General features: G+C 48.0%; 1 protein-coding gene across 2 annotated transcripts in view; it reads right to left on the bottom strand.

Annotated features, from left to right (window-relative positions):
• LOC119953379 (voltage-dependent calcium channel gamma-5 subunit) overlaps window positions 1-4169 on the bottom strand; it is a 40925-nt gene extending 36756 nt beyond the window's left edge. Inside the window, exons 1-2 of one of the 2 annotated variants that reach the window (XM_038777590.1) lie at window positions 4024-4169; window positions 2947-3015 (exon numbers count right to left, since the gene is read on the bottom strand). Coding sequence is in view for 1 of the 2 variants with exons in the window: in XM_038777589.1 (XP_038633517.1) it covers window positions 1596-1655 (60 nt within the window). In the remaining variant the exon portion in view is untranslated. Of the gene's footprint in view, window positions 1-1595; window positions 1838-2946; window positions 3016-4023 lie in introns of those variants that run through there. The other variant, XM_038777589.1, reaches the window with a different exon arrangement.
• Window positions 4170-14799: the final 10630 nt, after the last annotated feature.

Raw genomic sequence — 14799 nt, 5'->3', positions numbered from 1 at the left:
TACCCAAATTCAGCACTACCTCAGTAACCAAACTCTCACTATAGCACTCAAATGTACCCAAATTCAGCACTACCTCAGTAACCAAACTCTCAATATAGCACTCAAATGCACCCAAATTCAGCACTCAGTGCAAACAAAGTCTGCACTGTAACTAGCTCAGATATAATTTATACTGTGACTCTAGCCTCTGAAAAGTGGCCTAATCCAATTAATTAATTAACAAGCTCCAGCTGCAAGTAGCTACAAGTAGAACCTTTGTTTAAAGCTGATTGAATATTCACCTTCTCCTCAACCAAACGACAACTTTTATGTTAATGAACTAAATAAAAGAAAGACTAGACTTTAGATAAAAATTAAAAATAAACCCTTAATATCCCTCAGTCACCAAACTCTCACTCAAATGCACCCAAATTCAGCACTCAATGCAAACAAAACAACCATCATTGACTATGCCTCCGATTGGGGTATCTGCAAATCTGCATCCTGCTCTCTCTAGTCCTAGTGATGTCACAAGCTGACTGGAAGGAAACTTTGACCCTGGCAATGGAGAGACGCTGAATTAATATGTGAGGGTTGATGTACCCTGATTACATGAAATGAAATGAAAATCGCTTATTGTCACGAGTAGGCTTCAAATGAAGTTACTGTGAAAAGCCCCTAGTCGCCACATTCCGGCGCCTGTTTGGGGAGGCTGTTACGGGAATCGAACCGTGATGTGCCCCTGGGAATAATTCCACACTCCATCACTCCTTGCACTGGAGAATGAAAATATTATTAAATAACAGAAAATTATAAAATAATGTCAAAACAAAATCTGAATTATTTGCTTAATTTTTAAAATGAAAGTCCTGTCTGTAAATATTATCTGTCCTAATCATTTGGCACACATAAGTGCTATAACGTATAATGTGGTTAAATATTTAAGGTTTCGTTACAATTACAGCTTTTCATAATCACATAAATGAAGTTTTTTTTAAAGCACCTAACCCTAAATATAGAAAATGGTCAAATATGTTTATTTATTTTAATTAAATGCTCATGAATATATATGGGTGTATTGCCCACAGTTTGTAACAGGTGCAGTGACAGAAGATGACATTAAGAAATGACCAGTGTTGTATCTCAGTCAATATCCTTGCTTTGTCTGATGGGATTTTGTATAATTACAGTCATCATATTACTGTGTAATCATACGAGCTTTGACTGTAACACAATGTATACTGTAGTAGGGGGTCACAGTAAATGTTCCAGGAGAGTTCAGTGGTGAATACAGCAGCTGACTGCTATCTGTACAAGAGAGAAAGAGAGAGGGAGAGTAAAGTGAGGAATCACTGACCCCCCAACAGCTGGGTCTTAACATAGATCTCCCCAGCCAGCAATCAGACAATAGCTAATAAGCTTTTAGCAAACCTCTTTTATTTAATAAGATACACTAGCACAGGATCCATAAATAGCATTAACCCCTTGTGTTCCAGAGATGCAATTACATAATGGCTCCCCCACCCTCCATTAACAAAATTAAACTTGAAATATTTGTAGAAACGAGAATGTGAGATGTCAGTGAAGACTGTTCTGGGTGACAGTCTTACCCTTACCTTTTCCACTTCATTCATTCTGATTGATTGATAAGTTCCTCTTTCTTGCCGAGGTGTCATTGTGAAGTTGCATTGAAGAGGTTGTCACTGCTTCCTGATAGCTCCGTTTACCCATTCCTCCATGTTGTTTGTACAGTTAAGAAACTCTAGGTCTTCCTCAGCTCCTTTGACCATTGTCTATTGTCTTCTAGCCATCCTCTGGGGAGATCATCTCTTCTCATTGGGTGGCCTAAATAACCTTGCTGTTGTCTCTTGGTGATGTCGAGCAGACCTGTTTAGGATTTATTTCTCACTGGGATATTCTCCTTGTTTACTCTCTCTCTCTCTCTCTCTCTAAGACATGTCAAACATTTCTCTACATGTCCGCATTTCAAAAATCTTTGACCATCCGGTTGACTGTATTCACTGGCAGCAAGAAGGGTTGGGTGGATTGGCCGTGCTAAATTGCCCCTCAGTATCCAAAGATGTGCCGGTTAGGTGGGGTTGCAGGGATAGGGTGGGGGACTGGTCCTAGGTAGGGTACTCTTTCAGAGGGTCAGTGCAGACTCATTGGGCCAAATGGCCTCCTTCTGCACTGTAAGGTTTCTATGGAAGGGATGTGACCAGACACAGCATTTGAGGAAATATTTTCTTGTACACAAACATATTCTCGCTGTATTTAGAATTGAGTTGATTTTGTTGAAAGTGCCTCTCACTATCTGAATCCTTCTGGTACTTCCACAAATAACCTGCCCACGGTGCACAGATCCATCCACGTTGGTTGCTCCAATTGAGAATGCCGTGTTTGGCTTCTTCATAATAATCATTATTTTGGTTTTCTTAAACATTAATTTTCATTTGAAACTCTTTTGTCAACATTGCTAATGTGCTTCCCGGGGTGGGGAGAATTAACCTTCCCTTGACCCTTGCAGAGTACGAGCTCCCCCCCTTAAGGGGAGATGGGCGACCTCAAAACAGTGTCTAGTTGGGTGGTAAATAAAGCCGGCTAGTTGGGCATTGGCAAACCCAGTCGGGGTCCACCGTAGATGTAGAGAATAGTTATTGTAAATAAACTAAGTTTCTTTGAGCTCGTCATGGCCTCATAAAAACTACCCTCATCCACCATTCGCCTCAGTTGCTTTTGAGCCTCAGCCCTCAAGACACTGAGCTCTGTCTCTTCCTTTTGGAATCAGATCATCACGGCGCATGACAGGAGACCTTTCAGCCCATCCTGCCCGTGCTATCTCTCTGAAGGAGCAACGTCTCTCATGCCCATGCTCCTCCCGCATAGCCCAGCAAACCCATCCCTTTAAAATCCCTTTCTAGATTTGCCATAGCATGTTTTTCTTTAATTTGTTCATTTATCCCGTACCTTTCGAACAGTTTGTGATGACTGGACGGTTGAAATCCCTCCGAAATGTGTTTTTCTTTGTTGCAAACTCTGCAGAGAGAGAGAGAGAGATTTACTCCTGCAGCCAGAGATGTCTGACACTGAGAGGCAGCTTCAGTTCATTCCTTCTCAGACAGAGTGGGAGCCGCTTACTGGGGAAGGGGGAATCTCCAGCCACTTTTCACTCACGTTCCAGTGAAGTGTTGAAACTGCTGTTTCACTGAAGGGTTTTTCCAATAATAAAGAAGTTAATTTCTACCCCGCACGTATCTGTGGAACAGATACAGACACACACCAAACGCTGCTATCCCCTGAGCTAGCTTTGTGGAGAATTCCGCTTCACAGCAAAGTGAACAATTTCTAAATGGGCCATTTGCAGCCTCATTGTCACCCCCAGAGTTCAGAGTCAAGTTGGGTAAGTGATACTGAACATTCACTGGACTCAGATATCGATTCTAGAGATTCACAGAGATATATATAGATCCGATCCTGATAATTCCCTGCAAATTTGTTATAAACTTTCTCATAAACAAAGCTGCCAAGGAAGGGGTTCAGGATGAATCAGTCGGCTGGTTTCTGACCTGGATACACACTGACTAGGTTCTGTACAATTACAAAATCTGAAGGGAACAGAATTCAGGATGATCTGGAAACCACTGGAAATGAGAAGGTTGCATTCTGGAGTTTCTTCCAACTCTACCTGCAATGCACAACACTGAGGCCACAGATCAACAGCAAGAAATAGAAAACATAGAACTATAGATTTAGAAATAAAACAGTGATAAATACATATCAAATGTTCCTGGATTGACACACTTGCAGACAAAATAGAAACTCGCTCCCAGCCGATTTCACCCCACACTCAGGGGCCCAGGGGGTGACCCACACACACCCACCAGGTGGGGGTTTTAGGAAGTTTCAGCAAAGCTCCCGATTTAAATGCTGGTTGTTTTTTTCAATCCTGTACAGGGAAGAGTGATTAACCCGGTTGGTTTGTGTTTGAGACTGGGTCCCGGTGTGGGGGTCCCGGTGTGGGGGTGATACCCAGACAGCTCTTACCTGCTGCTTGAATCGGAAAGTGACAAGAGGATGCAGTGGAAGGCAGGCGGCGGCACTTTGTTCCCAGGGCGGTGGGTGTGTTCCTGGGGAGGACAGCCAGCCACACAGGGAAACCAGCCCAGGCTGCAGCTTCTATCCGCGGCGGCTCGGCAGATTCCCAACTGAATGGGGACAGATTGCAGTGAGGGGAGGGGGAACAGAATGAGAAATCGGTTCGAAAGAGGAGTAGCGATCACACCATCACACAACGTGCTTCAGGAAGTGACAGTTCCCGGCAGGCGGGGGAGGGAGAGGGACAATTTGATTCAACCCAGAGCCCAACCAGGAGAGATTTGCAATGCAGGGAGGGGGGGGGGGGGGATTGCTCAGTGTCAGGGTCACTGAACTGTCACCCAGAGAGGTCCAGGCAAATTCTGGGATCATGGGGTGGCCAGAATTTACATTCAATGAATAACTCTGGAATGAAAAGCTAATGGTGATTGCGAATCTAGCATTGATTGTTGTAAAATCCCATTAATGCTCCCACCGAGGGCAGGAAATCTGCCGTCCTTACCTAGGCTGGCCAACCTCTGACTCCAGCAATGTAGTCAACTTTTAACTGCCTATTAGGGATGTGGGGGTTTCACACGTCTGCGTGGGTTCCCTCCGGGTGCTCCGCGGAGTTTGCTCCCACAGTCCCGACAGACGTGCTGTTAGGTAAATTGGACATTCTCAATTCTCCCTCTGTGCACCTGAACAGGTGCCGGAGTTTGGCGACTAGGGGATTTTCACAGTAACTTCATTGCTCTGTTAATATAAGTTTACGACAATAATAAAGATTACTATTATTATTAATGTACATGGTCAAATTGGCTAATGGACCACGTCACAGACAATTGACTAACAACAGTTCTATTGTAGCTATTTTATTGAGAGTGGTCAATAACAGACCATATAACCATTCAGTGTTCAAGTAACTCCTGTTCGATTACAACCATCTGGTCCACAGTGACCTCCATCAATTATTTGGAACAAAATACATCAATACACATCAATTACTAATCTATCAAGACAGTAACTTGTGAAAATGCCATTTAGTTTGCTTTTGGCAATTGTTTTATCTGCCAAAGTAACTTACATTTTGTACTACGCCATAGAGCACCTTATCAATTCCAGGGTGTAAAAGACTATTAGAGAGCTTCATGAGGAGAAGTATTAGTGAGAGAAGCGAAGGCACAATCAGAAAAAATGTACAGAGATCATAAGACAGAAATCTTGAGGAGAGGCCTAAATGATTGAAGTGTGACATGAAGGGACAGCCCTCATACTTGTGGTGATATGCATTGTAATGTATGTAGTTAGATTTACGACCTCCGACCAGCAGGTGGCGACAGTGATCCACCATCTGACTCCAGAGATCAGAGGTTGGTATTAAGTTGTATTAGAGGACAGTCGCATTAGAAGTAGCTCCAGGAAAATTCACTTATCGTCGCCATTTGTATTATAGTTCTTTGATTTGATTACCTTTCCACGTGTTCATTTGGTAATACGCTATCTTACTAGTCAAGAACTAGATGTTCTTTGTGCATCTTTACCACAGCCACAATGGAGAACATAACAATACTGAGGGGAACACAAGAGTAAACAAGTGTCAGAGGAATGCAGCAAGTATGATGGACGTTACTGAGTTATGGTGAGCAGGTTATGGAAGAATTTGAAGGCAGGAACACAGACGAGAGTGTGAGAACTATGGTACTTTGAATAAACAGCAGTCCAAACCATATCCAACCTTCATCCCATTGAAGTTCACACAACGATAGTTCAAACTCTTTGTGGAGACTTGTTTCCTAGTCTCACTCTGGGATTTACTTGGTTTGATATTCAAAACTTTGGCAATATTTTCCAAGTCGGATTCCTCAAACCCATTTCTCACTGCTGACACTGATCAATTTCACACCCTCTAATCCAGAAGGAATATATTACTAATGGTAAAAGACTAAACAATGGATTCTGGCTCACCCTCCAATCTTTCTTCCACTCAATTTGCTGAAACTACCAATAGATATTAAATGGTTTTCCAGACTGAAAGGTGAGTCTTGTGGACCAGACAATGTGATAAGATCCCCGGGCCAATTATTAAAATGTTAATTGAACACTTCTTCATTTCCTGTTTTGACACATATGCTCCAGCTGAATAAAAACAGAAAATGTTGGATACACCTAACTGGTCTGGCAGCATCTGTAGGGAGAAAAACAGAGTTAATGTTTTGAGTCCATATGACCCTTCTACTGAACTGAAAAGGGGGTAGAAATGTGACAAATTAGATACCTGGGAGAGAGGAGTGGGGTAGAATGAAAAGTCAGTGACAGGTAGGAGCTAAAAAGGGATTGACAAAGATGTCATGAACATGGGACAAAATGGCAGCTAATGGTGCCATTAGGGACTGGAGTGTTAATAGTGGGAAAGGAAGGGTGTGCTGGCCTTGGAAAGGGCCCAGAGGAGGTTCACAAGAACGGTCCCTGGAATGAAGAACTTGAGGGACGGTTGAGGACTCTGAGTCTGTACTCGTTGGGAGTTTAGAAGGATGAGCGGGGATCTTATTGAAACTTACAGAATACTGCGAGGCCTGGATAGAGTGGACATGGAGAGGATGTTTCCACTTGTAGGAAAGCCTAGAACTAGAGGACACAATCTTAGACTAAAAGGACGATCCTTTATAACTTAAATGAGAAGGAATTTCTTCAGGCAGAGGGTGGTGAATCTGTGGAACTCTTTGCCGCAGAAGGCTGTAGAGGCCAAATCATTGAGTGTCTTTAAGACATAGATAGGTTCTTGATTAATAAGGGGATCAGGGATTGTGGGGAGAAGGCAGGAGAATAGGGATGAGAAAATATCAGCCATGATTGAATGGCGGAGCAGACTCGATGGGCCGTGTGGCCTAATTCTGCTCCTATGTCTTATGGTCTAGTGGGAAAGGTAGGACAGCAGAATATGTTAATAGGAAAACAGGGGTCAGTGTTCAATGGGAGCAAAACTGAACAACAAAGGACAGTGACCATTGGGGGGGTGGGGGGGGGGGAGGGGGGGGGGGGATCGTGTTGGGATAAGTCTGGGGACCCAAGGAAAAGTTCACAGTCTAAAGTTGTTGACATCAATGTTGAGTCCGGAGACTGTAACGTGCCTGATCAGATACTCCAGTTTGCAGGTCTGGGCGTTGGGCATCACTACAGCATTGTAGCCAGGGGAACCAAATATCGTGGGATGGATGTGTGGGCATGACGGCAAGATGCTGAGTTTAAATTGCAAGCAACAGGAAGGTTACGGACGGAACAAAGGTTTTCCGCAAAGCGGTCACCCAGTCGGCATTTAATATCCCCAATGTAGAGGAGACCACATTTGGAGCAGCGAATACAATAAACCAAATTGAAGGAGGTGCAAGTGAAATGCTGCTTAACCTGGCAGGAGTGTTTGAGCCCTTGGACAGTGAGGAGGAATGAGGTAAGAGTACGAGGTAAACGAACGTGGCGTGTGTCACAAAGGCCGGCCGGCGTGGGTCCTGAAAGTCGGCCGGTTGGCCAATGTGTGTCCTGGGAGACTCTGTTTTCTGCCTGCCTCCCAATCCTCGACCCATGATAGTACATTGCTTCCCATTCCATGTGCTTTACTTTGTGAATTGTAGGCAACTTTATCAGAAGCCTTCTGGAAATCAAACTATGCTAAGTCTGTCGACTCTTCCTTGTCAATTTTAGTAACGTCTTCAAAAAACTCAAACAAATTTGTTAAACATGACTTCCGATTTGTAAATCTATGCTGACTATAGCCAATCAGATCATGATTGTCCAGGTGTGCATTTATCACGGGTGGGATTTCTGTTTCTCCTGCGGTGTGATTTGCGGTAGTGGGGAATATCCTGGCAACGTGAACAGCCGGAAAATCCCACCCCTCAACCTTTAAAATAGGATCTAGCATTTTCCACACCCCTGATGCAAGGTTACCAGGTCTGCAGTCCGCCTGTTTTCTCTTTTCCTTCTCTTCTTAAGAGATTGGGTGACATTTACTACGCTCTAATCTTCAATGTATGAAAATGTTTCAACTGCGTGGTGAACTTTCAAACACACCGCCTATTTGAAGTTAACATTTGAATGTCATTATTTACATTTACGAATGAAAAATTAATGTGAATTCTTTCTACCTGTGTGAGTGGGCGGTTCATTGACTCAGGGGTGATGGAACCGCCCCCTGCTGTTTTTCCAGCCTTTAGTATATTTTCAAGCACAATTCTGCTGTTTTTAATCAATCACTTTCTTTCCCTAAGAATCCATTAAGGAAGGAATCCAGTTGTCTTTACAGAAATCCATGTTTTATGCGGAGATTTTATGTCCTGCCCTTGTGGAGTTGTCCTTTATCTTTACTTCAGCCTCTCTCTTTCTGTCTCTCTCGTTCCCTGTGTGTCTCGCACTCTTTAACCTGAGCTGCCTTTCTGTGTCCTCTCCCTATTTATTCTCATATTACCGTCACTCCTGTGTATAGTACACCTTTCTCTCAGTCTGAGTGTCTGTCTCACTCTTGTCTTAGGAAACTGAGATAGTTTTTTTTTTTAAACTTGATTTTATTCAAGATTTTACTGAACTTTTACAAAACCACTACCAAAAGAAGGAAATAAAAAAGAATTAACAACTGAACAAAACAAGGTGGGATAACTACAATTTACAAGAGAAATCTATCCACAAACCATACAGTGTCCCCCCCCCCCCCCCCCGCCCCCCCCGGGTTTGCTGCTGCCCCGCCCCCCAGTTTGCTGCTGCTGCTGCCCCCCCCCCCCCCAGTTTGCTGTCACTGCTGCCCCCGGGTTTGCTGCTGCCCCCCGCCCCCCGGTTTGCTGCTGCTGCTGCCCCCCCCTCCCAGTTTGCTGCCACTGCTGCCCCCGGGTTTGCTGCTGCCCCCCGGTTTGCTGCTGCTGCTACCCCCCCCCCCCCCGGTTTGCTGCTGCCCCCCCCCAGTTTGCTGCCGCTGCTGCCCCCCCCCAGTTTGCTGCCGCTGCTGCCCCCCCCCAGTTTGCTGCCGCTGCTGCCCCCCCACCCCCCGGTTTGCTGGGCTCCCCGAACACCACACACACACACCTGTCCTCCACCCCAAAGAACTTGCTCATTCTTGCCGCTGTCATGTGCGCCCGGTGGACCACCTTAAACTGAATCAAGCTAAGCCTGGCACAAGGCGATGAGGAACTGGCCCTGCCCAGGGAGTCCGCCCACAGGCCCTCTCCAGCTCCTCCTCCCACTTGCCCTTCAGCTCCTCCGCCGAGGCCTCCCCCGCCTCCTGCAGCTCCTGGTATATGTCTGATACCTTTCCATCTCCTACCCACATGCCCGAGACCACCCTGTCCTGTATCCTGCGGGAAGGCAGCAGCGGAAATTCCACCACCTGCTTCTTCAAGAAAGCGCGGACATGCAGGTACCTAAAAGTATTCCCCGGGGGCAAACCAAATTTCTCCTCCAGCACCTTATGGCTAGAGAAAATCCCATCTATAAACAAGTCCCCCATCCTTTTGATACCCGCTCTGTGCCAGCTTAGAAACCCTCCGTCTATTCTACCTGGGACGAACCTCTGGTTGTTTCGCATCGGGGTCCAGACTGAGGCCCCTACCTCCCCCCTGTGCCTTCTCCACTGACCCCAGATCTTCAGTGCAGCCATCACCACCGGGCTCGTGGTGTACCGTGCCGGCGAGAGCGGCAGCGGTGCCGTTATTAGTGCCCCCGCATCCCTGCAAGACGCCGTCTCCAGTCGCGTCCACGCACCCTCGCCCCCTCTACTACCCATTTCCGAATCATGGATATGTTCGCTGCCCAACCATAGCTGCAGAAGTTCGGCAGTGCCAGCCCCCCCTGCGACTGTGCTCTAAGAAGTCTTTTAACTCGCGGGGTCTTGTTTGCCCACACAATTCCCGTGATAATCCTGTTCACCCGCTTGAAGGAGGACTTGGGGATGAGGATGGGAAGGCACTGGAAGACGAACAAGAACCCGGGGAGGACCGTCATCTTCACGGACTGCAGCCTGCCTGCCAGGGAAAGCGGCAGCATGTCCCACCTCTTAAAGTCCTCCTCCATCTGATCCACAAGCCGAGTTAGGTTGAGCTTGTGCAGGGCATCCCAACTCTTAGCCACCCGTATGCCCAAATAGCTAAAGCTCCTCTCCACCATCTTGAGCGGGAGCTCTCCCAGTCTCTTTTCCTGGCCCCTCGCATGGATCACAAAAAGCTCGCTTTTCCCGACATTCAATTTATACCCAGAGAAATCCCCAAAATCGTTTAGGATCTGCATGACCACCCCCATCCCCTCCACCGGATCTGAAATAAAACTGAGATAGTTTTAAGTAAGTTATATTTATATTTGTGTGTGTTGGATATGAGGGGCGCGATTCTCTGAGCTCCACGCCGGGCCGGAGAATCGCCGCAACCGCGCCTCGACGTCCCGATGCCAGCGCGCGATTCTCTGAGGTGCGGAGAATCAGCGCCATTTGCGCCGGCTCATTTGACGCAGCGCGGCTGCGGGCCGCTGGAATTGGCGGGGCTGTTGATTCACCGGCCCGGATGGGCCGAGCGGCCGCGTAGAAAAAGCAGAGTCCCGCCGGCACCATTCATTCCTGGTCGCTGCCGGCGGGATCTCTGCGCAAAGGGTTGCGGTGCGGCCTGTGGGGTGGGGAAAAGTGCTCCTTCATCAGAGGGGTGGGGGGGGGCCCCTCTGGTGGGGTCTGGCCCGCAATCGGGGCCCACCAATCGGCGGGCCGGCCTCTCCCCTCCCGGGCCTACTTTGTTGTGTGGCCATGTTGCGTAGGGGCCGGCGCACTGAAGAAGTCCCCAGCGCATACGCAGGTTGGCGCGGCACCCATTTGGCGCTGGGAAGGGAGGCTAGAAGAGCATGAACTGCTCCAGCGCCTGTGGGGGACAGAATCGGTCATCCCCGTGCCCGTTTCACGCCGTCGTGAAACACGACGGTGTTCACAATGCCGCGAACACTTGGTCTCCATTTTGGAGAATCGCCCCCGAGGTGTGGCTTTCAGTATAAGTTTTAAATTTAAGCTTCCTTTATATTTCATCAGTTCTGTGCTGAGGGAACTTGGGTTTTAATTTCACTTTAAAACATGCCTGCATTATCTGAGGTTTTACTACTCTAAAGCAAATGCAGTGTAATAAAAACTGGGCTGTTAATTAGTAACAGAGGCGTCACAGGGCAACAGAAAGCAAATTCAGCTCCGTGGTGATTACACTCTTGCGGTGCAGGGAACAGTTGAAGTATCTCCAGCAGGACATAACAGGAGACTGCAGAGAGCAGGTCCCAAATTAAAGAACAGAAAGATCCCAAAACCAGGGGGAGGGTCAGAAGAAAGTTTCAAGAAGACCTTCCAGTCCAGTAAGAAGAGGCAGGATTCTCCCATTTGGCGGCAGAGTGTCCTCGCTGTCGGAAATGGCATCGAGTTTCACGATGGCGTGAACGGGCCGCTGGGAGTACTGATTCTGGCTCCTACAGGGGGCCAGCAAGGCACTGGAGCGGTTCACGCCGCTCCCCCCTCCCGTCCCAGCGCAAACCGTGCGCCACGGGATCCGCGCATGCGCAGTGGCGCCGGCGTCAATGAGAATATGCGCAGTGGCGCCGGCGTCAATGAGAATATGCGCAGTGGTGCTGGTGCCAACCGTGCATGCGGGGTGGCCTCCCTCAATGCGCCGGCCCCTACGCAACATGGCGCAGGGGTTCAGGGGCCGGCGCGTAAGAAAATAGGCCCAGGGAGTGAAAGGCCGGCCCGCCGATAGGTGGGCCAGGCCCCATTGGAGGGCCCCCCCCCCCAGGGCTAGAGGCTCCCTCCCCCTACATGTAGCCCCTCAACCCTCGCGCAGAGTTCCCGCCGGATGCGACCAGGTGTGGATGGCGCCAGCGGGACTCTGCCATTCGGGCCAGAGAATCAGCGGCCTGGCCGCATAGAGCGGCCCGCGGGGTAGAGCAGCCCGCGACCGCGCTGCACCAAATGCGGCGGCGCCAATTCTCCGCTCCACGGAGAATCGCGTGCCGCCGTCGGGGCAACGTGGCACGGTTGCAGGGATTCTCCGGCCCGGTGCGGGTCTGCGATTCCCCCGCCCCAGGAATTTGGAAGGGACCCTGTTCAGTGAAGTTGAGTTGAGGAGCAGAGGAAGATTTCAAAAAGACAAAGCTTCGGGTAACTGCAAATCTGTTACCGCCCTGCATTCATTCAATGTTTCCAGCACGTTCACGTGGTACGTGTTCACAAGAAGCTATAACATATTAGGCAACTCCTACAAACACAACCCAACATGCTGAACCCAAGGAGACTGAATCCAGGATTGGAGGAGCAGTTTTGTCTTTCCCGTGCCAGCTGCCCTAACAGTCACAACTCTGCAGTCCGTCCCCACGCTCAGCAACTGACAGTTGTTAAGAACGCAAACTGATGTTGGGCGAGGTCCAGATTTGCATATTTAAATGAGCCTAATGGATTTACTCAGAGCCCAGGAGTCAATGGCCACGCCTGCGAGATCTCATCATGGCGCCGTTTAGTACCGATCTACTCAAACATGGACAGTACCTCGGGTGGGAGAGGGGAGTCTTGCAGGTCATTGGAGAGATCAGTAGACCATGGCATTCGAGCACCTTGGTACTGCTCGGGTGTGCAGGTGGCACTGCCAGGGTTTGGGCCCGGCCGGGTGTGGGGGGGCGGGGAGATTCCCCGAGGCCCTAACAAAGTTAGGGGGTGAAGGTCAGGGGTCAAGAAAGCAGTGGTGGGGCACCTGGCCGGGGGGGGGGGGGGGGGGGGGGAGGGGGTGTGTGTGTGTGTGTGTGTGTGTGTGGGGAAACAGAGGTGCTGTTTAAAATGCTGCCCCAATCTGCGATCAGCTCACCAGCAGGAGTGTGGCTTCAGGGAGAATCAGGAAGGCCAGAAAATAGTGAAATGCTGTCGAATAGCAGGGTGATTCCTGGCGCTGCAGCCACTGATTCAGCCTCCAACAAAATACACCCAAAAGTGGAATTAAACGTTGGTCTGTATTGTGCCCAACTTTTCTCTGTCGACCTTTGCCAAACCTGTCATTGTCCGCTTCTGTCAAGTCTTCCCTCAATTTCCTTTGCTGCAAGGACCAAAAAAAACAGCTTCTTTAACCTAGTCTTGTAGTTGTATGCCTTGCCCCTGGAAACATTCTGGTAATTCATCTCTGCACCCTCTCCAGAATCCTCACATCCTTCTGAAAGTGTGGTGACCAGAACTGGACACAGTACTCTAGTTGTGACCTACCAGAGCTTTATCAAGATTCAGCGTACGCTCCCTGCTTTGTACTTGACACCTCTATTTTGTTCTTCGTTTTACCCTCTCGCTATGCTCCGTCACCTGCAAAGATCGATGTGCGTGATCCCGGGCCTCTCTGCTACTGCACACTCTATTAACGGTATCATTAAGTTTAAATTGCCCCCCGATATCCTTTCTGTCAAAATGCCTCACCCCACACTTCTCTGCGTTGAATTCCATCCAGCACTTAGTTCCAACAGATGAAATGGAATCAGTTCTAAATGAAGTAGAATGTTAAACAAATCTATGTGTGGGCAGAGAAATCTTTATTACTTGAGGCAGTAGTTTCCATTGAGCTGTGCGAGGGACACTTTCCTGCTGCACATGATCAGGTTTGCATTTAGGTTTTAAGAAAGACCGGTGATAATAAATTTCTTTAATTTTGTAGGTGGGGGTGACATATCATAGAATTTACAGTGCAGAAGGAGGCCATTCGGCCCATCGAGTCTGCACCGGCTCTTGGAAAGAGCACCCTACCCAAGGTCAACACCTCCACCCTATCCCCATAACCCAGTAACCCCACCCAACACTAAGCGCAATTTTGGACACTAAGGGCAATTTATCATGGCCAATCCACCTAACCTGCACATCTTTGGACTGTGGGAGGAAACCGGAGCACCCGGAGGAAACCCACGCACACACGGGGAGGATGTGCAGACTCCGCACAGACAGTGACCCAAGCTGGAATCAAACCTGGGACCCTGGAGCTGTGAAGCCACTGTGCTATCCACAATGCTACCGTGTGACATGGTAGCACAGTGGTTCGCACTGTTGCTTCACAGCGCCAGGGACCCGGATTCACTGTCTGTGCGGAGTCTGCACATTCTCCCCGTGTCTGCGTGGGTTTCCTCCGGGTGCTCCAGTTTCCTCCCACATGTCCCAAAAGGTGTATTCATTCGGTGAATTGAACATTCTGAATTCTCCCTCCGTGTACCCGAACAGGCGCCGGAGTGTGGTGACTGGGGGACTTTCACAGTAACTTCATTGCAGTGTTAATGTAAGCCTACTTGTAACAATAAAGATTATTATTATTGAAGTAAGACATTTTCATTATATCCATGTTCATAATCAGTTAAGCTTTATCATCATACCTATTGTCATTGGTGTTAAGAACTTTCAGCCATCATAATCGCAAGCATTGACATGTTCTTCCTTTAATAGTCTTAATAATAGAGGCTTTTCACAGTAAATTCATTGCAGTGTTAATGTAAGCCTACTTATGACAACAAAGATTATTATTATATATGTCCTGTTACATATCCGCAATTTCAAAATTCTTCCAAGCTTACCTCCTCAAACGCTCCCTCAGTAATTTCACTAATCTGTGCACCCCACCCTCCCCCAACATTTCTTACTTGATGCCCGTGGGGTCCAGCTAATTTGTAAAGAAGTTGACCATGGTTTGTCAGGAAGTCCTTCAGCAGTATTGTTGATGTGTTTAGAGGGAAAAAGGA

The sequence above is a fragment of the Scyliorhinus canicula genome, chromosome 18, assembly GCF_902713615.1.
Source record: "Scyliorhinus canicula chromosome 18, sScyCan1.1, whole genome shotgun sequence".
NCBI lineage: Eukaryota > Metazoa > Chordata > Chondrichthyes > Carcharhiniformes > Scyliorhinidae > Scyliorhinus > Scyliorhinus canicula.
The sequence above is the reverse complement of the archived record's forward strand: the minus strand, read 5'-3'. Positions and strand labels throughout refer to the sequence as shown.